The sequence below is a fragment of the Equus caballus genome, chromosome 1 (assembly GCF_041296265.1).
Source record: "Equus caballus isolate H_3958 breed thoroughbred chromosome 1, TB-T2T, whole genome shotgun sequence".
NCBI classification, from domain to species: Eukaryota; Metazoa; Chordata; class Mammalia; order Perissodactyla; family Equidae; genus Equus; species Equus caballus.
In genome coordinates this window covers 152,233,925-152,258,579 of record NC_091684.1, presented here as the reverse complement: position 1 = coordinate 152,258,579, position 24,655 = coordinate 152,233,925, and the positions used below count along the sequence as shown (strand labels likewise).

The 24,655-nt window shown below is 45.5% G+C and overlaps 1 protein-coding gene and 1 long non-coding RNA gene across 5 annotated transcripts in view; one reads left to right on the top strand and one right to left on the bottom strand.

Moving 5' to 3' along the window:
• CYP19A1 (cytochrome P450 family 19 subfamily A member 1) overlaps positions 1 to 24,655 on the bottom strand; it is a 110,972-nt gene that overhangs the window by 46,052 nt on the left and 40,265 nt on the right. The window contains exon 1 of one of the 4 annotated variants that reach the window (XM_023640810.2): positions 23,950 to 24,074. The exons of 2 other annotated variants lie outside the window; for them this stretch is intronic. In XM_023640810.2, coding sequence (XP_023496578.1) covers positions 23,950 to 24,046 — 97 coding nt within the window. In that variant the 5' untranslated portion in view covers positions 24,047 to 24,074. 4 annotated transcript variants of the gene reach the window in all.
• Positions 11,920 to 22,780, top strand: LOC138917920 (uncharacterized). Its single transcript, XR_011426588.1, has 4 exons — positions 11,920 to 12,057; positions 18,821 to 18,867; positions 19,660 to 19,710; positions 21,087 to 22,780. It is a non-coding gene; the product is annotated as an uncharacterized lncRNA (long non-coding RNA).

The window sequence follows — 24,655 nt, the reverse complement described above, 5'->3', positions numbered from 1 at the left end:
TCTCCCCACCATTCAGAGGACGACGTGGTACTTAGAAGAGACGGTGGGTAGTGAAGACACCCAGAGAATTGTGCTAGGCAGTTAGGACTTACAATTACTATCACCAGGAATATCTGTCAAGTAATCACCAAAGCCAAGAAAAAAATATTCTTTTTTGCCTGAAAAATAATGGTGCATGCAGTCTGCAAGCATGAGTTTCTGGCAAACACTTAAGTTTAAGAACAACCGCAGATGGCTGCAGCATTTTAGCTATGGGCAAGGAAAGAACCCAGAGAGACCCCAGAGAGAGAGCCCATTGTGTTCAATTCCTCAGTTTCAAGGGAGATTTCGGAGAGTGAATTGGACAGTGTCCCGTTTTTCTTCTGGTTTCAAGACGATCAGCTCCTTTGCTTTGGAGCCTTCATAAGGCTTTCTTGTAAAGTCGCCATGGATTGGGAGTGGGGGGCAGTGTCATCAGGGTTGGAGAAACCAGTAGTGGGAGGATGGTTCTCCAAAGGGAGGAGTGCTAAAGCCTGTTTAAATAGCTTTGAAAATGAGTCAAAAGAGAGAGTGACGGTGGAGGCATTGGCGTTGCAGCAGATTCGAAACCTCTTCGGAGGTGGAGGGAAATGCCAGAGTGATGGGGGAAACTATCGGAAGCCACAAGGAGTGGGCAGAGAAGAGCCTGAGGGCTTTCAGTGTGGACAAAGGTGGGAGACATCACTTCACGGAAAAAATGACCCAAATTCTGTTTATGATTCATTCATTCATTAACTTTTCTAGAACCCTGAAGTCCACCTAAGCGCAAGGCATGGTGTTAGTAGGTCCAGTATGGGTGGGCAGGGAGAGGAGGCCGGTGGGAAGGACACTGAGAATATTGTCTCTGCCCCTAAGGAGCTTATGAGACAGCTAGAGAGAAAGACACGCATATAAATACAAATAGCAAGGCTCCATGTGACCACCTCCACAGGAAAGGAGTATGCAAATGATGAAGGGGAAACAGCCCAGGGTTGACTCTGCTCAGAGGAGGGGGATGAGGAACTGTCTCCCAGGGAGGCAGTCTTTCTGGTCTCGCGGAATCCTCGGGATTCTGCTGCAACTAGATGGCAGAGTGCTCTTGATGGTGGCATAAGACATGAATTCAGATGCGTTTTGAGTGTTTTCACAGAAGGCATTGGTCCTAAAGAGTTGCTGAAGCCCTAGTGAACACTGGGAAGTTTTAGGAAAAGCATTAAATATGAAGAAGTCTTTGTAAGCAACCCAGAGCATACACGAGTTAAACTATGTGATAATATGCTTTCAGTGTGACTAAAAATGCCTGGCTCCTTTTAAAAGGCTACATTGCAAACTATAAAGAAACTGATATATAATAACGTACGCCTGAAATTATACAATATTATAAACCAAGATGACCTCAATAAAATGATTTTCAAAATAATAGTAAATAAATGCACAAAATTAAAGGCTACATTGCAGAAAGATGCACACACAGACAGCTTGCAAAGAGGTTACTGGGACCAGCTGAACTGGAGGGAGATTACCATGGGTTTTCAGGAGATAAGAGTGGTTTAGAAGCTCAGAGGTGGGGTCTCAGGCTACTCTGGAGGTAAGAGATTGTTTACTCCAAAACCAAAAGAAGGAGCAGGCCAGGATCATTCAAGACGTTTATATAAATCTTATCAGAGAAATGAGCAATAAGCATTATTAACGTGCCCCACCAGAACTTTGTTCAAAAAAGATGAGAAGGTGCTTTTGGTTAATTATTAGTCAAAGAAATAAAGACAGTAAATACGCTTCTTTCAATTTATAAGGTTTTTTCCCCAACCATCCTAATCTGAAGCAGCTATTTTCCTCAGAGAGCGCACAATGCCTTGATACAGTCAGCTACATGAGCATTCATGGTACCTACAACTGGCCATAATCTTGGCCATTTGAACAGAGGGTAAAGAGGTGGGAAAGAGTCATTCTCCCTGGAGTGTGAAGCAAGGAGAGCTTCACAGAGATCGCGATGGAGGAAGAGGATTCCAAGGAGTTGAGTGCGGGGCAGGTCCTTCCCAGGAGAAAGAATGGCATGTGTGTGATGGCCCATTGAAGAGGACGACGGGCAAAATTCCAGAGTCCTCTGATTGTGGGCACTCTCTCCCTGCCCAGCATCTCACTCCCAAACTCAATTGTTATTTTACCTCTGAAACTCTCGCCTCTCCCCCTTCCTCTCTATTCTCAAGGCCACCTGTGAGCTAAGGTTTTCCTCAGCTCTCCCCTGGAACAGAGTCACACGAATGCCCTGCCCCGGTTCTCTGCTTCCTCCCATCCTTCCTCCTTACTGCTGACTGTTAATACAGAGCTCACCATGTCACTCTTCTGCTTAAAAACTTGAAGACCCCTTGGCCCCCTCTTCAATGCTAATTTTATTTAAATGGGAAGGAATTACCATCACGAGGAATATCTGTCAAGTAATCACCAAAGCCAAGAAAAAAATATTCTTTTTTGCCTGAAAAATAATGGTGCATGCAGTCTGCAAGCATGAGTTTCTGGCAAACACTTAAGTTTAAGAACAACCGCAGATGGCTGCAGCATTTTAGCTATGGGCAAGGAAAGAACCCAGAGAGACCCCAGAGAGAGAGCCCATTGTGTTCAATTCCTCAGTTTCAAGGGAGATTTCGGAGAGTGAATTGGACAGTGTCCCGTTTTTCTTCTGGTTTCAAGACGATCAGCTCCTTTGCTTTGGAGCCTTCATAAGGCTTTCTTGTAAAGTCGCCATGGATTGGGAGTGGGGGGCAGTGTCATCAGGGTTGGAGAAACCAGTAGTGGGAGGATGGTTCTCCAAAGGGAGGAGTGCTAAAGCCTGTTTAAATAGCTTTGAAAATGAGTCAAAAGAGAGAGTGACGGTGGAGGCATTGGCGTTGCAGCAGACTTGAAAGCTCTTCAGCTTTCTTTTGCCAAAAATGAGGGGGAGGGGGTTGAATGTGGCAAAATTAAATATCTGAACTTCCTGTTCTACAATAAAGAAAAGATAGTTGTAACTTAAATCTGGAGAAAGGATTGTGGTGACAAGTTCTCCCTATTAGACAATCCATGAAGGCAGACGTTGGCTGTCTCTTTCAGTAGGCAGAGCATGAGCCCAACGAGTAGAAGGTGGTGTTGAAGCTTGGTCCCTTTTTTGCGGCTGACCCAACGGATTACGGAAGCAGTGAATAAAGAAGACATTGCCCACCCTCAGGGAGCTTACAGTTCTAGCAGGGGAAACAATTACCAAATAAGTACTTCATATGGTTCAGTGACAGAAAAGGTAAGAATTCGGGAAAGTTTGAGAGAAGCTGAAATGGCGGAGGAAGAGCGTGGTGTGAGAGGAGCTCCCAAAGAGCTCAAGAATTTAAAATTTGGGAGAAGGAGGAACAGGAAAAAGATCCTGAGAAAGAAGAGTCAGAAGGTAAAGAAGACCAAAAAAAGTATTTTTATCACCAAAGCCAAGACGAGAGAGGGTTTCAAGAAGGAAGATAAGGTTAATTGTATCGCGTGGTGCTGAGAGATCATGTCAGAAGAAGGCAGAAAACTTATATTGGATGAAGCAAAGAAGATCTTGGTGACCCCCAGAAAGAGCAGTTTCTGCAAAGTGGTGAAGCCGGAGCCTGAATGGGAAGGAGAAGAGGAGACAGTGCGGAGGCAGTGCCTGTGTCCAACTCTTAGAACGCTTGGCTGTGAGTGGAGAGCAGATAGAATAGGCAAGAGCGTGAGGGAGGGGTGGAGTTAAGGGAAGTTTTGTTTGCTTGACTTTCTTGGTAATGGAAGATTCTAGCATACATTTGAGCGCTGGAGGGAAGAATCCAGGTGTGATGAAGAGGTTGAAGATTTGGGAAGGAGACGGTATGCCTAATGGAAGAGGACCCCTGCTTAGGCAGGATGGGATGAGATCCAGGCACATGTGGAGGGACTGGCTTTGGGGTTGGAGGAGGGACATGTACTCCGTTGTAATCTACATGGGAGGAGAGGACAGGTACAAATGCAACTGATCGATTTTCTCTGCCACGCTTCTTCTCCGGGAACAAAGGGGTTAGAAACATAAAGCTCTGGGAAGAGGAAATGAAATTATGATTGTGAAAGCGGTGGGTGCTTCTAGAAAAGCATGGCAAAACTGCGGGGCTGTGTTGAGGGCTAAAGTGAGAACGTGATGAGAGCCACACCAAAAGGTCCAGTTGTGTCACATTCGTCAGTAACACTGATCTACTTAGGCTCAGGCATGAATAAGCACTCGGGCCTTTGCCAGGCAAGGACAATCAAGAGGGGCACAACGGATTTAGTAATATTTTTAGGACAGCATGGGAAGACTATGGCCTCTAAGGTGGCTACAGCAGGAAATAAAGATGGGAGGAGGTTCACGGACATAGAGAAAGTGGAGGGACCACTGGCTTGGAGATCTCATTGAGGCTGGAGAACTATCACAGTGAGGGGACTGGAAGCGGGTGGTGAGAGAAAAGATTTCAGAGGAGGTACAGATTCTGATGATGACAAGGTCCCAGCTGGCCACCTGGAGTGAGTGGGTTGAGGTGGAGGGAGAATGTCACTGAAGGTGCAGTTGTCACGGAACTCCGCAGCCAGGGTGTTACTTAGATCAGCCACAAGGATATTCAGCTGCTTAGCACGATGGGGTGGAAAGGAAGACAGAGGCTAAAGCTTTCAGTGAGCAGGGGAGACAGGGTGAGTGGCTGGATGGTGTGAACCTCAAAGGAGGTTTCAGTTTTAGAGAAAGAAAAAGAGAGTTAATGGTCCAGGGGTAGCACTCCAGAAGACATCAACCCTAGCTTCCAACACTGACATTGGGGGATTTGTGTTTAAAAACCCTTCCTCTACTTCAGAGGGCAACAGGGCAAACAGCGTCCTCAAGGGTCAGCCTGAGTACAATGAGGAGAAGGAGTTGGAAGGATAGGTTCGGGCAGGCAGAGGGCAGTAGCAGTTCCTGGCACAGCAAGAAGGCTGCGTGGATGTGGCACACCTCTCAGTGGAGTCTGAGGTTACTTAATATCCTCAACTGAGTGCAACCAGTATCAGCTCTGGACACTTTGTAGAGATCAAGACAACCCAAATTATGACAGACCTGGTTTCCAGGTCACGGTTTCTGAATCCCTTTGAAGGTTCTTTTATGTCACTTGAAAGTATATAGATGATAAATTACACAAAACAGCTGAAAGAGTGGGTCACTGACTTTACAAAAATAACACATAAGTGATCAGACATCTCAGCCATTAAAGTTTTTTTATATTAGACCCTATTTCTTCTGCCTTTCCAGTCTCTTCCCCTGCCATTTGCCTTACACTCCACCCAGCTATACCAAACTAGTCCACATTTCCCAAACACACGGCGCCCATGCGAGCCTCTGAGATTGTGTGATGTTCCTCTATCTCGTACAGCCCCTGGATTGCGGGCAGGTGACCTAGTGTCACCTGGTTACCCTTTGTCGTCTCTCTTCCTTAAGTCAACTGAGCATTTTTCATTGCCTCAGGCTGGCAGAATGCAGAGGGGAAAAAATAGTTTCCTGGCTTTTGAGTTTCAAAATCCAGGCCCTATAGAGGTAGGCAGGATTGGCCACAATAATAGCTTTGGGAAAAGGAATGTGTGACAGGAGCAAGGCTTCTCCTGCCTCCTCCACAGGCAGGAGGGAGGAGGAGAGGCTGAGGCAGGAGCGGTCCCCAGATCTGCTTCCCCTGGGGCTCTCTGAACTGGAGTTTCTGTCATTAAGCCACTCAGCCTACTAACCTGTCCCATTTTGGCTTACATTGTGCCTTAAATTTGCTTTCACTGCCATTATTTAAAGTTGTGGATACCGTAAATTTTAAAGGTCCAGATTTCAGGCCCCTCTTGAGAAAAAAATCAGAAGATCTGGCCGCACTGGGCTCACATTCCCTCAAGGCCACAGTCAGCTGTCCCCTTCAATGGGGCAGGTGCTCTCCATTCCCCTGGATTGTTGTCCTCTGATCCTTACCTGCCTGACCTTTGTAGTTCTTTCAACTTCAGATCCCCTGATGCCCCATGAGCTGAGGGCTAGGCTATAGGCTAATGAATATGACTAGTCTTGGGGAATCTAGTTGCAGCCTTAGAGACCAAAAAGAATCTGGCTTCCCCCAACACTGGGGAAAACAGCTGATTTCCTCTGTGCAAAAGTACAGTTAGCTTCTGCTCCCTCCCTAAGTCTGCCCAGATGCACAGCCCAGGCTCAGTAAGGAAAGACTTAGCTGTCACCTCAAAAAAAAGCCAGATCTGACCCTTCTCTGCCAGGCTCGGAGAAGAGCAGAGAGGAGTATGTGACCATGCCCCCCCATGTCACATTATGTGCATGACGACACCATCCTCTCATTCAGAGGCACTGTGTACGCACTGAGAGAGCAGACAAACACCGGCACATCCTAAGAGCTTAAAGTATGAACCCAAAGTCTCACAGCTAATTAGTGACAGAGCAGGCAGGCCTCCTCTCTTCCCCACCGGTGCCCTGGAAGACCACACCGCTCCACCCTGTGAGCACAAGAGCTGGGGAGGAGGCCCCGCCCAGGCCAGAAGGAAAAGCGTTTCCCTCCTCACCTGGATGGAGGCAGTCAAGCTGCTGCCAGTTCATTCTCCAGCCCATGGTGTCAAGAATTAGTCCAAAATTTCTATCGTGCCCTGACTCATTTAAGGAAACTTTCCAAGTTTATTTGCACCTCTAACTCCATGGGTTCAACAGATCTGCAGAGCATGTTTCCTACAAAGAGCTCCTATCTGCTCTCGCCCTCTTAGAAGCAGCCTTCCAAAGCTGAGGTGGAGTGCAAGGAGAAAGCTGGAGACAAAGAACTGACAAATCAAAGGGGTACCGCTAATCGACATGCAGGTTTTCTGGGTCTGGTCTTTTGCTGCGGCTGGATCATTGTCTGACCAGGAGCGTTCATTCTGGAAGGAAAAGCAGGACACTGGAAGCAAGCTTCAGGCATTTTACTACTCTCTCTGTGGACTTGCCGGTTGCCATGGTTACTTTTTCCAAAACACTAAATTGGGGCTCTCCCCCCTTTTCCACCCTGGAGAGGGGATCAAAGAAGAGGGATGTCTGTGCCCCGAAGAATCTGAGGAGAGCAGGACTTTCCTTGCTTCTACGCCGCTGTACTTTCTGCTCTGGAGAGCAAGTCTGCCCTGCATTCCAGGCTTTTCGTTACGGCTTCAGTCTCTGTCACTCCTGGGCAGGGTGGATTGAGCCAGATCTAACCCCTGAGGCTTGGAGCTTTTCCGGAGCCCATCAGCCCAGCTCCCACACTCGCGGCAACTCAAAGCGGGCGCGCCGGGCCTCAGGCCGGCCCCCAGCAGCCGGCGCTCACCGAAGAATTTGCGCCGCCGGGTGCAAAACGAAAACGCGGAGCCCCGTGTTCCAAAGGCAGGAGGAAAGCCTTTTCCCCTTCTTCCGTGCGCGGCCTCTCTTTCCACTTGTCGTGGTGGTTTTTATTTGCCATTTAACGTGGCGCTCTCTAGGGCACATGGATACTCGCGGGACACCTCACAGGCGCCCAGGGACCCCCCCACCCTGGGACTCAAGTGCCCTGGGCTGTGCCCCCAGCCCCGACCCATCCCCAATCCGTGCCCAAGCCACCATCCTGCGGAGGACCCGGGTGTTCAGTGGGCGAGGACGGAGGAGAGGCGGGCGACGGAGAGAGTCCCCTGGAAGCCGCGGGAGACGCGACCCTGTGTGAGCCATGGGTCCAATTCCAGGCACATCCCATGTTCCACTGGACTTCGCTTACAAAACGCAAATTCAACGATAAAATTATTAAGAATTTCAATGTGGTGACTGCAGAGCATTAAACTGCAAGCCAGCCCGCTTCTGAGCGCGGGTCCTATGTGACTGCACTGGCCCGTTGCCCCTGCAGCTGGCTTGCCTGCCTGGCCCCTGTCAGAGGGAAGGGTCCTCCTTGTGTGGACTCCAGCTCACCAGGCAGGAGCGCTCAGGGGCCACAGCTGATTGGCCCTAGGGATTTGCTCCTCCCTCCACTCTCTCCCCCAGCCTGGGGTGGTGGGGGAGCAGGTACTATACACATACAGACGTCCCCCCTTGTCCATGGTTTGGCTTTCCACGATCCAGTTACCTGCAGTCTGAAAATATCGATGGAAAATTTCAGAAATAAACAATAGGTAAGTTTTAAATTGGGCGCTATTCTGAGTAGCGTGATGAAGCCTCCTGAGGTCCTGCTCCATCCTGGCCAGGACGTGAATCATCCTTTTGCCCATCCTATCCATGCTGTGTAGCTACCAGACTGTTAGTCGCTCGGTAACCATATCAGTCATCAGATTGCCTGTGGTGGTATCACAGTGCTTGTGTTCAAGTAACCTTTATTTTACTTAATAATGGCCCCAAAGTGCAAGAGGAGTGATGCTGCAATTTGGATACCCCAAAGAGAAGCCATGAAGTGCTTCCTTTAACTGAAAAGGTGAAAGTTCTCAATAGGGAAAGAAAAAAAATTGTATGCTGATGTTGCTAAGATCTGTGGTAAGGACGAATCTTCTATCAGTAAAATTGTGAAGAAGGAAAAGAATTCACGCTAGTTTTGCTGTCTCACCTCAAATGTGCCTACATAGGAAGAAACAGTATATATAGCGATGGGCACTATCCTCCGTTTGAGGTATCCACTGGGGGTCTTGGAACGGATCAGCCATGGATAAGGGGGGACTACTGTAAATACAAAAGAAAAGTACCAGACTCACTTCTTCCTAAGTTTCTTCTAGGACACTGTTCAAACCTTTCTATTGTATAGGCGGGGTTGCGTTAGTTACATTAGACCCCATCTCCCTTTATTGCTTTAAAATCATCTTATTGAGGCTTAATTGGTATACAATAAAGTGTACAATTTAAATATTTTAAGTGTACAATTTTATGAGTTTTAACATATATATATATACACACACTTGTGAAGCCATCCCCAAAATTAGGATAACATTTCCATCACCCTTTTGTAACCTATCTTTTCCTCCACCCAATCTCCAGGCAACTACTGACCTGCTTCCTGTCACTACTGATTAGTTTGCATTTTCTATTTTATGTACTGTAATCACATAGTCTATACTCTTTCCTGCCCGGCTTCTTTCACTCAGTGTATTGATTTTGAGATTCGTTCATATTGTTGTTTGTATCAACAGTTTGCTCCTTAATATTCCTGAACAATATCGTAATGTAGTTAAACCACAGTTTATTTAATTATTAATGAACATTTGGGCGGTTAGCCAATAGTTTTCGCTATTTCAGATAAGGCTATCATGAACACCAGTGTATGTGAGTGGAATGGCTGTGTCAGATGGTACGGATATGTTTAACTTTTTAAGAAACTGCCAAATTATCTTTCAAAATACCACTGCGTTCCCACCCGTAGTGTATGAGACTTAAACAGTTGCTCCATGTTTTCACCAGCTCTGGGTAGGTGTCAGTCTTTTAATTTTAGCCATTTTAGAGGTATCTGATCTTGGTCTTAATTTGCATTTCCCTGATTACTAATGATTTTGAACATTTTTTGGTGAGTTTAAAACTGGCCTTTTGTATGTCTTCTTTTAGGAAGTGTCTGGTCAAGTCTTTTCCCTGTTTTTAAATTTTGGTTTGTCTTATTGAATTTTAAGAGTTTTTAAAATATATGTATATTCTGGATTCAAGTTCTTTGTCTGATGATATATGTGTTTCAAATATTCTCTCCTAGTCTGTGGTCTGCCTTATTTTCTTAGAGTCTAGTAAAGGTCAAGTTTTTTCAATTTTTCAGTAAGTCCAGTTATCAAGTTTTTCTTTTATGGTTCTAAGAAAACTTTGCCACTCCAAGGTCACAAAAATTTTTCTCCTGTTTTCTTCTAGAAGTTTAAAAATTTTAAGTTTTGCATTTAGATCTCTGATCCATTTTGAGTTAATTTTTGTGTATGGTGTGAGGTAAGGGTTGATGCCTCCACTCCCTTTATGGATATCCAGTTGATCCAGTGCATTTGTTGAAAAGATTTTCCTTTCCCCATTGAATTGCCTTGGTACCTTTGTTAAAAATTGGCAATATATGTGTGGGGCTCTTTCTGGACTCGCTATTCTGTTGCATTAATCTGTATGTTTATTTTTTGCCAATACCAAACTGTTTTGGTTACTGTAGCTTTGTAGTAAGTCTTGAAACGTAAAGGTAAGATTGGTAAGTTGGAAGATAAGTTCTCCAACTTTGATCTTTTAAAAAATTACTTTATGTGGGGGCTATGGAGTTGCCCTGTTCAGATCTCCTTCAAAAGAACCTATTGGGAGCATAGTTGACAGCCCACCCTGTGAATTCACTACCAAGTCCACAGAAAGGCCAAGCGTCTCTGAGTAGCTTCTAACCAATGACTACGTATGGCGAAGCTACTAGTGGGAACCTGTTCCATCCAATGCAGACCTCTTCCAACAGGCAATCTTTGCTTGTGGACTCCCCATTCCTGGCCCAAACTCCCTCAGAACTGCATGGTGGTCTGAAGTCCATACAATTTGCACACAATTCTTCTTTCCCTCTCCCCTTTCACAGGTGTCAGAGCTGCCTTGGGGTCTGACGGCTTCCTTGCCTACTCCTGCTCCATTCCCTCTTAGCCTTCCCAGTCAACTTTCCCCTATAAATCTCCTGCATGTCTAATCCAGTCTTGCTGCCTGCTTCACAAAGCCCCTAACTCACATACTTTGGCTATTCTAGGTCTTTTGCATTTCTATATAAGTTTTAGAAATCAGCTTGTGAAATTCTACAAAAAGCAACCAAAAAAACGCCTGCTGGAACTTTAATTGTCAGCTCATTGATTCTATAAAACAACTTGGGCAAAGTGCCACAGTAACAATATTGAGTCTTATATCACAAATATGATATCTCTTGCCATTTATTAGGTCTTCTTCAATTTCTCTTAGCAATGTTTTATACTTTTTAGTATACTCAGTATCAAAAAAATATCTTTTGGTAAATTTATTCCTCAGTATTTTATGTTCTTTGGTACTACTGTATTAGAATTGGTTTTGAATTTTTATTTTCCAATTGATTACTACTAGTGTATAAAAAGACACTTGGATTTTGTATATTGACCTTGTATCCTGAAACCCTGCTAAATTCATTAGTAGTCCCAGTTCTTTCGTCTCTGCTCCCCTCACCTTTTTAAACAAACATTTTCACGGGACCCCAGTGCTAAGGTAAGAGTGGGATGTGGGTTGCTGGAGCTTCAGGTCTGTCTCCTCCCTAGAACTCCCCTACCCCTTCAAAAACAGCTTCTGGAAATTCCTGAAGAACTCCAAGATTCCAAGTAACACGGCTCAACAGTCCACCATTCTCAAGGAGTTGGTGTTCACTGAGCAGCTCCCCTCATATTTAGAGGCATTTTATCCCATGTTAGTCTTTAAACAAACAAAAAAAATCACCACCTTGCGAGATCAGTAGAAGTAGTTCGATTTTAAAGATGAAGACATAGAGATTAAATCTCCTTGACATTGTCTCGCAGTTGGTTTCTGTCTGAGGAAGGAAATCCATCTGTCTGACTCCGAAGTTCAGGCTCTCTCCTCTCGCCTCAACCTGGCTATTGCCAAGCTGACCTGGGCAGACAGCCAGGTTTCAAAATGCATGTCTGCTGAAGGCCAACTCTTTAGACTGGCTGATGTTGCATTCATCCAGCACGTGGGCTTGCAGGTCAGGAGGCATGACTGGGCTCTGGGATTCCACCCCAACGGCGCCTACCGCCCTGTCTGGTTTCCCAGCTTCCTGTTCCACCCACACTGCTTTTTGAGGGCACCAAAAGCACTGACTTCTCGCTCACCCGTCTGACGAATTGTTTGCAAGTCTAAGCATTTTTTACTTCTCTGCTGCCTTTGCAGAGAACATCTTTCGGAACTGTGTGACCCAGTGCGCTTTTGGTTCTCTTCTAAAGTCTCTGGTCACCTTTTATCCATCTTCTGTCCGGATTCCTCGTTGTGACCTCTTCTCATTAATAACCCAGGGTCACCCAGTCTGCAGACTTCTGTTTTGTCCCTCTCCACACTCATTCTTGGAGACACTCTTTCAAACACTTATAGGAGGCAAGACACCTCTCATCAGGACTGCCAGGTGCCTAAAGGTATGTTCCCCAGGCTTCCTGGGTTTCTAGGATAACCCTACTGTCCCCATAAAGCCGTTAAAATAGCTTGGAAATTCTAATAGTTTTGCATTTAAATGATGTTTTCCAGATTATCCCCCATCCCCCACCACCTTCCTCTACTCTCAGAAGAGCACAAATCCTTTCTTAGACCCAAGTATGTCTTGATTTGTACTTAGGGGGACATATTTAACATTTCCAAAGAATGTCCCCACTTAGATGGGCACATTGACAATATTCAAACCTTGTGGAAAAACAAGCTCACCATAAATCTACCCAAACAGGTAGCTAATTTCTAAATTTCTCTTACTTCTAGGGCTACCACCATCCTTTTTGTTTTCCTTCCTCCTTCTCTTCTCCCGTCTAATCACCAGGCCTAGCCCATTGTTTGCTCCGAACAAGTTTTGGGTTGGGCTCTATCCTCTGTAGCTATTGGCCAGGCCAGGGCTGCACCAGTTCACTCGTGATTAGTTCATGGATTTCAAAAGACTAATCTTCTAGTCTGTAGTATTCCTCAGTCAGGGTCGATGACACAAGGACAAAAATCTTTTCCTCTGGCACTTTTTGTCACAGGTGTCCACAATCTAACGCTATTCAAAAACCAGGAGCCTGCCTCAGCAGATTTTGTATTGGCTCCCTATTTTCTATTCACTAAATCCAAACTGTCTTGTCTGCTCTTTAAGGATTTCTGCCAGGGTCCTGTATCGCCAAGTTCGTTGTTCATATTACTCCTCAATACGGAACTCCTTCAGCCAAGAGAAGAAACCCGAGGTTTGCTGGCCCTTTTGTCTGGCCTGATTGTTGTCTCCTCCTTGTTTCTGCCCATTTTATTTGACATGCCATGGACGCCAACTTTCTGTCTATCTTCAATTTTCCTAGCCCTATATTTTTCTATCCCAGGATTTCTTCTCTAACCCTTTCCAACCTTCAAGATATGTGTGTTCTAGAGAAAATCTTTTAGAATATGCTTAGTATATATCTCATTTGCTATTAAACTAGGTCTGGCGAGCAGAAGTTCCCCCATTAACCGGAAATGAATATCATTAGACTGTGAGCTTCTTCAAGACAAGGACAATGTCTTACTGAACTTTATATCACCAGCATCTAGTCCAGTGCCAGGCACATTATTTGAGTGCAGTAAATATATGTTGAATAAATAAACACTACTTTACGGTATTGTTCCCTTGAGCAAGTTCCTTAAACGTGGAAGAGTTTCAGCTTCCTCACCTGGAGATCGTGCTCAGAATACTGACATCATGGGTTATGAACCTTAAATAAGAAAACCTATGTAAAGGTCCTAGCACAGAACTTGGCACAGAGAGCTCGATCCATGTGAGTTCGCACCTTCCTGTTACGTTTTTAGAATTGTCATCAGAATTATAGAGTTCCCATAATTGCTCCTGCATTTCAGGATATTTTTGCTACAGCCGCATCTGGGGTAGTAACAAGTTCAAGTGTAATTGTAATAATCTGAAAGAAAAAAACTCTTGGTCCAACAGGAGGAACATCCACAAGGACTCCTGCTTATAGGACCATTTATTATCAATTTTTGGTGTGGGGCTTGGCTCTGACAATTCTGACATGCAGATATATGCCGGTTTATCTTTTTAAGGGGTTCCATAAATGCATCATCTGTTTGGACACTAGGCTTCATAAAGGCCAAGACCATTTTTCCCCCCTCTTCCTTACTTTTCATACAGGGGAAAAACTATATAATCCACAACCTGAATACTCTTTGGATGCTCCAGCGTGTTCACTGTCACTCTGAACTCTGCCTATTTGTATCCAGCAGGGAGAATGAAAATTATTATCCTGAGGAGCTGCTAAATCATTTCCATAGGATTTAATAATTTTCATACTTTTGGAGCGACGGTTGCTCCTAAACTGAACTATGCCCCCAACTTTTCTATCTGTAAAACAGGGGTAATAGTTTGCACTGTCACCTTCTTCTTAGGATTAACAATTATTATGATACAGAGGAAAGAGCACTGGACTGGGAGTCAAGAGAACTGAGCTCTATCCCCTGCTTTGACTAGCTGCATAGACCTTGAGAAGGTCTATGAGGAGTCTAAATGAGAAGTCTAAATGAAGCATTCTCTACGTCAGCTCTCAAATCAAGAATTATATGCTTTTTAAGAAATGAAATGAGTTAAATGGCCCTCTTCTTCTACCCAGGGAAGGCAGATGAGAGCGAGCAGACTTTCTGTGCAACGTATAGAAAGGGAACTTGGTCTGTGCTGGCCATGGTAGGTATGTGGCATCTTTGTGCCAACCATATATATGTCCTAGCACCACATACTAGGTAGGAACTCAGAGAAGGTGGACATGTCCGATTGGTGACAAGAACTCTAGGGAAGTAGAGCCATGTGGATTACTTGGATACCTTTGCACAAAGGTAATTACTATCTTTTTGTACAAAAATAGAACCTATTACTATGCATTCTTTGCAGACTTCCTAAGCTGCTCACCAGCCCTCTGACCTATGGTTGGAGGGATTGCCCATAGGTATACCTCAGCAGAGAGGGACTGGAGAAAGAAATGGGAGGGTGCCTCTTACACCTGTTGGAGTGTTAGTCCCTCCTCCAGGGATCAACTCAAGTGCAGCAGGTGAAGAGCTGCCCCTGGTATTCACTTGATAATCAGGCCAAAGTCAGGGCAGATCACCTCCAACCCCAAACCCTTCTGGATCCAGATTGAACCTTAGTATCTGTCTGTGCCTGTATACTATCATATTTTCTAGTTGCTGGAAAGTGTCACAGGGTTTCCAATCAAGAGGCTTGTGTTCAAGTCCCACTTACACAAACTGTCTGGCTTTGGGCAAGACCCTTCAGGGTTCTGAGCCAATTGATGGAAGGATCAAGAGAAATGGGGATGTGTAGAGTACTTTAGTCCAGGGCTAGTCACGGCTGCCCTGGTCCTCACTCCTCTACAAATCTTCTCCTACCCAAATACTGTTTTGAGGAAGTTTTGTTAAATTAACTAAGACTGATCCCTTTGTCAGGGATATTTGAAGAGGGGGCAGCAGTACAAACCAGAGGCTTTAGAACCAGAGGGGACAGGGTACTGCAGTCCTGTAACTTTGAAGTGACTTCCCCGGGAGAAAGCTCTGCTTTCTGTAGCATCATTTCACCCACCCCGGCCCCAGCCACAGCTAGGTTCTCTTCCCAGACCTGTTCCGGACCTTGGTTTGGCATTGTTGTGGTCTGGGAATGCCCCCAGGGAGCCCTGTCTCAGGCTCTGTTCTCATAGGAAGGGTACCTCAAAGAGTCCTACCCCACTTCACTTGGGACGTGCATCATGGCAAGGAATGGTGACACGCCCTGTGGTCACCACTGCCACAGCCCAGCCTAGTGCCTGCCTCCAGTTCATAGCCTGTGGTGGCCATTAAAAGTATGGGATTCGAGTCACCCCAGCCAATAGAACTGGAATCAAGGATCCTTACTGTGAAAAGATGCCTGACTCTCCACCTCCAGCCCAACTACTCAGAGCTTTTGCTTTTATCCAAATAGATGATTTGAATGCCAGTTTAAAACAGTTGCCTGTGCCATTGTGATGCAAGGAAAGCACATAGGCTGGGGAGTCTAACTGGCCCTGGGTTTAAACCCCAACTTTGCCAGTCACTGTTTAGGTAACATCTTGGCAAACTGCTGAACTTGGTTTACAGGTGTGTAAAATGGAGATGCTGATGCCTTTGTACAGCTGTTGTGAGGATTAAACAGAAGTGCAATCAAGAGGGGTAAAATGCCTAGCCCATAGTGGGGACAGACAGGTTTTTTCTTGCTTCCCTCTCACCAGAGAAAGACCAAATTCCATGTTTGACTCATTTAAGAGGATTAAACTTTTTCTGTTAAAAGGCCAATCGGGTAGTAATTGATCAAGATTCTACCTGATCATTTCAGTTCAAGTATTAAAGTGTCCAAAGTCAATGGATCCATTTGCAGCATGGATCTCCTACAAAGTGGCACTGTTTGGCAGGGAGTCTGCCAGCTGTTTCCTCCCTACTCCACACCCTCGCCCTGACTAGTCCTATCCCAGCCTAAGGTTTGAAGGAAAAGAGCCATCAAGTTCTGTCTAGGATTTTTAGACACCAAGTAAGGATTATGATGGAAACTCTCATTCGTGAAATTCAAATTATCCTTTTTCCTGGGAAGCCCTCACTAATGGAGAGGCTCATTTTGATTTTCTAGTTTATGATTTATATAGAGACCATCTGTGCATGTGTGTGTGTCTCAGAAGTAACCAATCCCAAAACAGTAGAATGAGTGGGCTTAGTCTAGAGAGGCCAGTCTACTTGGAGTACTTCACCGTATATCTCAAGTCTTGCAATTGTCTGTCCATCCTGGTCAGATGACTCATTAAGACAGCCAAAATGACAAGCTCTGCAGTGCTGTTGGCTCCTTTGGTTTCTTTATGCATAGACAACACTTAGAAGATATGCATCCCAAAGGACATACAGACTGGATTTGAAAAATCTTAAAGAACCGCTGCAAAAACTTAGCTGCCACTTGCAATATAAATGTCACCATATCTTTGCTTATTTTAATTCCCCTTCACGTTTAGGAGACAATAGTATACTTCAAACTTGAAACGCATCCAGACACTTCCAACACAAGTTGTATCTTATGCTTATTTATCCAAGTTCCTTAAAGCCAAAAACATCTTTCAACAATAATGACCACACTGCAATATAAGTGCATAAAACCTTTGGTCCTAAAGGACAAGGCAATATGTTTCTCTGTGCTCTCATAGTACTTGCTTTAAAAAAAAGCTTCTGCAGTTCACCTTAAAACACCCAAGTTGCTAACTTCCGAGCAAAGCAATCAAAAGAAGGAATTATTTCCGCTTCAAGTTGGTAGCGGCAACAGAAATACAAGTCCTAAGCAGCTTTTTAAATCAAGTGTGATCACATTGTGCTAATAAGGAGCCTTTTCTTAGCAGAACAACCGTAAATCCCAAATTTTCTGGGATTGTCCTGATTTTGAATGCCCTGACCCACCGCCAAGGTCTCTATTTAGACAAAGTATCCCATTTTCTGGTTCCGAGAGGATGTCAGCAAACAGTTCAATTTAAAGATAAGTGGCACACCCAATTCTTATAAAAAGCAAGAGTTAAGTATCACCGTCCCAGCTTGTCTTTTTTGAAACCACAATTTTCTAAAGTCTTGTTTGCATAGATCTGCGATATCCCTACGTAATGTTGCTTCCAAGCTCAATTAGGGAGATTTTTATTTCCCTTGCACAAGACATCTCCTTTTATGCACTTGGAGTACCCCGAGCGGGTTTATAATTACACAGTCTTAATTGAAGGGGTACGGATGAAAAACTACTGTTCTTCATCCCCAATTCCAATTTTCTAGAAAGACATTAAGTCTTCAATTCCTGGATACCTGAAAAAAAGCAAAAAAGGCATAGATGGCTGGAATGCCTCCTCTTTTTGGTTTCAGCACGGATCTTTTGTTACAGCAATGAAAATGAATAGAAAAACGTTTCTGTGCTGTGAGAGATAAGAAAAACCAGTCCTTGAACGTTTGCAACAAAACACCACCACTTGCTGCTTGAATTGACACTGAATTAAAAAGCTGAAGCTTGGAAGTAAAATAATTTTGCTACTCTTTAAATATTTGAGCAGTTTATAATAGACCTCTCCCCCTAGCAGTGCACGCCACTCGCAGTAACATTCTGCACATTCCTATTTTGCCGGTGTGAATTTTATTCCCTTCAGATGAAAACCCACAGAAATAAACTCTGGAAAGGATGATTGTTTCCCCCTTCCATCCTCACGTCAATGAAATATTTTGAGTGAACTGTTTTCTGATCACAAAATTCATGCCCGAATTGTTTATAAAAAAAGTCAAGAAGCAATTATTTAAGAGAATACATTCTAGGAAAAGTTAGCCAAGACCAACCCGTAAGACCTCAAAAAATGAACATATTTCAAAGAATTTTGTTCTTTTCAATATTTGCATGAGTTTTTTCCCCCCCAGGAAAATGTGCAAATGTCGAGGTTACCTGAGTCTGCTGGTCACTTCTAGTTTCCGGACTCTTGAAGATGATGAGTTTTGCTAATGATGCACGGCTGTTAGGAACCGGGTGGCTTTTCTGGCAATCACTCTGTGTGTGCCATCTTTTATAAAGGTGCTTCTTGTTGCTAAGAGATCAGTTGCTTAGAGACCAAATCATTAAAAAAATATATATGTCAGGGGCCACCATAAATTATAACCAAATTTTGTCATTTCAGCTCGCCCTCTGAACGTTTGGCTTTTGTAATAGATCGTAACGTACCAAGAGAAGCCAGTTACTAATCACAAATAGAAAACTGACCATGAGGAGGAGAAAAGATCTGTGCGTTCGCTCCCATGGACAGATAATAATGCCTCAGATTCCCTGTGATGAGTTACATTGTTGCAAGCCTCTCTCAAACTTTCATTCCTCCTGGGGATCCTAGACAGAGGCTGGGAGTATAGATTTACCTACATATATGGACCTGTCCCAGGCAGACTTGAGTGCAGTTTGGAGTATGAAGACATGTGGGAATTGTAAAGCTACTTTAGTCTTTTCCAAAGGAAAATTAAGGGAAAAATGCTACACTTAGGAAAATGTAAGTTGGAAATCTGAAAGTGATCTTAGCCTTCAGCCAGATGTTCTCATGTGTGAACAATTGTCGTTGCTTCAGGTCCAGGTGTGTGTGTGCTGTGGGGAGGGGGCCGGGGTACAAATCTACATTGTATCTTCTCCTCTGTACTCAGATACAGCATTAACCAGGAGGCTGGAGTCAATTCAACTGCTTGAGTAGGTAAGCTTTGGCTTTGCGGCTCTTTTTTTCCTCCTTTCTGGTGACTCTGCCCATTGGGACCCTCTCCCCTCAAATTAACTGTCACATAAGTAGTATCCCTCCCAGGGACATTTGCATTTTAGGAATATATTTTTAAATGAAAGACTCTTAAAGTCCTTTAAGATTCAAAGGAATGGTGGCATTCCAAGCTTCCTAATAGGTAGGGTGGGAGTTGTTTGGGAACAAAATACAGCTAGACACAACCTTTCACTGTGTAACTCCATAAGGCAACTCCTTCCTCCATCTCTCCTTTCTTGACCCCCTCCATCCTTCACAGGTCTCCTTAGTCGCATCTTGGGTGAGAAGAAAGCAAGAAAATGAGGGATCACAGACTTGGAGTTAAAAATCAAGATAGGATGTAGAAAGAGTACCTAGGATCTTAGAGATTTTTTTCCTTTACTAGCCTCCAAGGTGCTTCTAATACAGAATAACTCCTGCCTTTGGCTTGGTTGGTAAAGCGTCTTGTGATGGACACATTGTATGCGAGCGGGTGGGGTGGGGACTGGAGGCTAGGGTGGAAGTGCCGGGTGTCAGGATGGAGAGGTCCAGTTCTCATTCACTCTTTCCTTCTGGTCACTGTCAGATTAGCATCATCCTATCACTCATTCATAAAGTGGATGAAAGACCCACAACCAGTTTGGATTTATTTAGAGACAGACATACAGTAGTAAAAAGAAAAAAATTACACCCTGTGCAAATGGGTTGGGGAAATTCATTACAATAGGACATGAGACACTGATTTTCCCAATTCAGGCGCCGAGTGAAACAGACACATGGCATTCGAGTGTCACAGAAGAAACCCAGGTAGGCCAACAAAACATACATTTTCCCTAAAAGTCTCTTTCTTCTTTCTAATCCCCCAAATTTCTCTTTGTTGCCTATTTTTTGAGAGAGAAATGGAAGCAGAAAGGGAAAGGATCCAAGATAGAGGAATTAGGGATAGAAAAAGGCAAGAGAAATAAAATTTTCGAGTACATCATCGGTACTCAGGAAATGCTAGTTAAATGAGAGAGAGAAAGAGGAGCCTAAGGGGGCCTAAGAACTCGACTGTATGTTCCTTGAGGCGGAAACCACCTTATCTGCTTCCTTCCCCAATTCCAAGTACTTTCTACAGGGCTTTTGCATCTAGAACACAGTCAAATGTTTTTGCTAAATTCTAAGTCAAAGGAGAAAAAGAGCAGGAGGGCTGGGCCTGAGATGGTGGAGCTATTACTTGGCTCTATACTCATTGTGCCTGGTTCCCTCCAAAGGAGCATGCTCTGCAGACATTTGTATTTTGGACCTCACTCTAAACGTAAAAGCCTGCCCTTCTCCTTTTCCATCCATCCTGGTCTCTCCACTCCTTTGGCTCTGATTTGGCCCTCCCCTGCCTTGTGGCCATTTGCTTTGGATTCTTAGTTTCTACCTCTGGGACATGAGGCCCCACACCTGCCTTTTGGCCACCTCTTGGCTATCAGGAGGTGGCTCAGGCACCATTCTGCATACCAGTCCCTGGCAGCCTCTAGGCTTTCACCTGCCTGGGTGGAGGTGGGGAGATGCAATGGTCCATGAAGGACTCGCCCAGTTGTCAACACTGTGTGGCTGAAGGAAAGAAATAGGCTTGGATCCACGAGGTTTCTACCTACAAATGTCCCAACTTGAAAGTTTGAAATATTTTGCATGGATTAACTATTTGCACCAGGGAATATGGTCTGGTGTCACTTTGGGTCCTTCAGTCTAGGAGACCACTTGTGCACAGGTACCTGGACCGCAGAGCCCCCACACTCTGACCCCACCAGGGCTGGGAAGCTGCCCGGCCCATGCAAGCTCCATCTCCCAATCTCAGGGAAGAGGGAACTGCCGGGAACCCAGAACAGTGGGCTCCTGCCTCCAGATTAGGAGATGGCACACTGAGAGCCATCAAGCCCCAAGGCATCCCCTGCAGATGCCTTTTGTTGGAGAAACCAGTATCCCCTGATGCCACTCCTGACTGAGCACCCAGAGATCCTGATGCTGTCTATTGCCTACCGCCCAAGTGCCAGTAACTTCCTCAGGACTTGCCTCTCCTGGCTGAAAACCCAAGGCACCATTTCTAGAAAGGCTCTCACAGCCTCCTTTTTAGCTAGGAGGTAGGAAGGATCCAATGCTATGTTGGGAAGGTTCCAGTGTAGTGGCCTGAAACTCTGTTCCTATTTCTCCAGGAAACTGTTTCCAGAAGAGGGAAAATGGCCTACGGAGGAGCATGACCTGCTAGATAAGAATGGAGGCTGCTTCAAGCATCTTGGGTCCTCTCCAGAAGGACCTCTGCATGCAGCCTAGAGCAGCTCGTAGAAGCTTGACCAGTACCAAACAAGGTTGCTTTTTCCAAGATGCCATGTCCTGGGTGGACAGCTGCTCTTAGAAGCCAGAGCACCAGGGGGCAGCAGAGGAGGGCTTGCCCCAGAAAAGTCACCTCCAGCCATCCATCGCACGGGCTACTATCAAAGAGTGGGATTTGGGCAGCGGAGGACAGCAAAGCACGACTACCTCAAGTTGAACCCTAGGGCAACTTTGGGAGGCATGAGGTGAAGGGGTAGAGGGTCTGCTTTCCCAGGGGACAGCTACCTGTCCTAGCCAGAGGTGCTGCAACCAAGCTTTCCCTTGTGCTGACTACCTCTCTGAACTCAAACATCTCTGTCGAGACTTCTGGCATGCTAAGGCCTGAGACACGGAGGCCTGGATCAATGCAAGCAGACCTCAAGACACTCGGTTATAGGTGCCCTCCTTGGTCCGTCCCCCTCCTCCCAGTCTCACCTCCTCCCAGCAGTGAAGGAGGCCCCATCACATTTCATCCTCCCCTTTTGGACATCACCACAGCCCTACTCAGCAAAATTCCTCTAAACGCCTTTCTCTCCATCCAGATTGTGTCCCAACTTTGTGGGTGCACATCTGTCCACATCCCCACCCACCAGTTCTCCAATAATTACCTAAAGAGCAAGGCCAGACACAATGTACCACTTCGGTACTCCAGAAAGACTTGCCCTTGTGCCTGTCACCAACAATGGGCCTGACCCAACTATCCAGGAAAATTGACCTGTAACAACTCTCTGTCCTTCTCTCCTGCTGGAACAACCCTTCTCTCCCCTCCCTTTCCTGCTCCACCCCTGCCACAGAAAATATGGTTTCTACCCACGCCGAAGTCCCGAAGCTCTAGTCATACCAATACTCTGGCAACCAGCCAGCCATTGGGGGAGCTACCACAACCTGTTCCAGGAAGGCCTCCAAGACTCCTGGCTCTGACACGAAGACAACAACCAAGAGGCTACCAGCCACCCCTGGGCTCCAGAGCAAGTACGTGTGTCCAGCTCATCTTGCTGGTTACCAGATTTTCAAGGCAAGGAGCTCTCAGACTGCATTTTGTGTGATGATTAACATAACAAAAGAGCACGGCCTCATAAGCACCACTACACAGGCCAACTTCACTGCTTTTCTTCAGAAAAACCATGATGTTCTTCTCCTAGATTGCCTGGCCCAGGCTGATCCTCTTCCCAGCCGGCAATTTCCCGCTAGTCGCTGCCTTTGACAACTTCCGGGTATTAATTATACCCATCTGTTGAGTAGTTATACTGAGTGAGAGAAGACTGGGAGAGGGATGAGAAATCAGAAAAGAATACGATGTGGTGGGGGGAAATGGGGAAGCAAACAAGCCAAGGGTCCTCTTGGACTTATGAAGCTATGTGTCCCCACAAGGTGCACATTATTAACATCCACACTGAACAAATTCCACAGTAACCTGCTAACTCTGGAATCTTCTAACCCTCAAGAGAAAAGGTTGAGATAATTACTGTTTGCAACACAGTTATAAGCCAACCATGCTGTTTTAGCAAAGTGCAATTAAACTGAGTAAAATTCTCATAAATCAAGCTAGTCTCCATTCTCTCTCTCTTCTCTGACCCCCCGCCCCCGCTGAGTTCATCTCTTCCTGTCTCCCTCCTCTCTCTACCTGTACATCCCAGCCAGCCACCTCTCATCTGCAGGTAAGCACTCTCCCCCCCACCCCTCCCTACACCATCACTCAAGCCTGGGACAGACACACATCTTTAAATGAGTTGGGCTAAGATAAACGCCAAAAAGCACTAAACTAAACTGCTCTGTCTTCAGGCACTTGTTTTGTTTTTTTTTCCCCCCCTCAAAGGCTGATTCCTGTCTGAACCACAATCTTCAACCAACGAGGCACAAAGTGCTGCTTATTTCACTCAGCGCGTCACATTTTGTTGCCGAGTGTGCCTGACCACCGGGCATGTCCAAAGCCCACTGCGTAAGGGCACCGGTCCTTCGATAGCTTAAAGGGAATTCTCCTCCAGAAGAGCAAATGTTCTGCTCCTGTATATGCTGCCCAGTCTTTTGAGAGCTTAAAGAGAAGCCTCCTGAAGAAGACAAGATGTTCCGTTGCTGTGTTTGCAGATACCATCACCTCGTCCCCATTCAGGGTTTCCCGACTGTTTTCATTCTGCAGGAGATTTGTTGATTTGTAAGCATGGGGCAGGCAACCAGTGTAAGGTTGATGAAAATACCCAGAAGGAAATAAAAGGCAGGGATCTATGCACAGGCAATACAACGGCTTACATACAAGCAAGAAATTGACACCTCACACTTGTGACATGTTGAGAGAGGTTAAGACTTGGCAGATTCAGAACACACCTCTAGAAGGCCTCCAGAGGGGACAGGAGGTGCTGCTCCAGTCTTGCTGAGGATGATTCCAGCAGAAAAAGCTTTTGATTCCTCCTACCCAACATTTCCATCCCTGGGGTGGCATCACCCCAGTAGAGGGCCAGGATTGACAGGAGTGGGGCTTCCCACCACCAGTTCCTCCCACACACAGCTCTTCCAAATGGCACCCCACTCCGAACAAAATATAGACCTTTGGGAACGAGCCACAAAATTTATCTGTCTTTCCTTCCTTGCCTATCCTGTCCTTCCCAGTTCCCTAGACCAACCCCCATCAAAATAATGGAAAATTTTTTTATTTCCCATTTTTTAATATTTAAGGAATATTCTTTAATGTTTAAGGAAAGAAAAGGCTACCTGGGCTCTTCAGCCAAGAGAGAAGGCAGCTAACAACGGCCATGGGGTTAGCATGCTTGTTTCCAAGAAGCACTGTGAAAGCCGTGTGAAGCTGCATGCGGCGTGTTCTCTGGCACCTCAGGGCGCGTCTGTTTTGAAGCGACCAGGAAACTGGGCCTCCTCCCGGGGCCGCTTCCTTGAGGATGTTGTGAGCCTCCTCAGGCTCTCAGGCAGCGGCACTTCAGACGTTGGCCCCACCTCCGGCTCTGCAGGAGGTGCCGGTTTCCACCCAGGCTCCCAGACCCCTCCTCCTCTCCTGGGGCTGGACACCTCTGCCCTGACCCCGCCCTGGCCGGGTCTTGACCCTACTCTCAAATGGCCCCCCTCCTCCAGTCATTCAGTTAAACCCCCCAAAGTAATTATTAAACTGGCTCCCGATTCTCTTCAATGACTCGGGGCTAAAACTATTGAAACGGAAGTTCCACCTTCTTGACATCCAACCCAAAGCCGATCCAGGTTGCCAGCTAATTTCACTGGCAACTAATAGGAGATTCTGACTGTGCGCATATTGGGGGCGGGGTGTGAATTGAACGTGGAATGTTAAAAAGTTCAATGCCTCGGTGAAATGGTCCGTGGATAACTAGATTATATATACATGAAAGAGTATTACTGGAATAAAATGTTAGTAATAGAAAACTGCTTTTTGAATAATTTAAAAGCACCATGA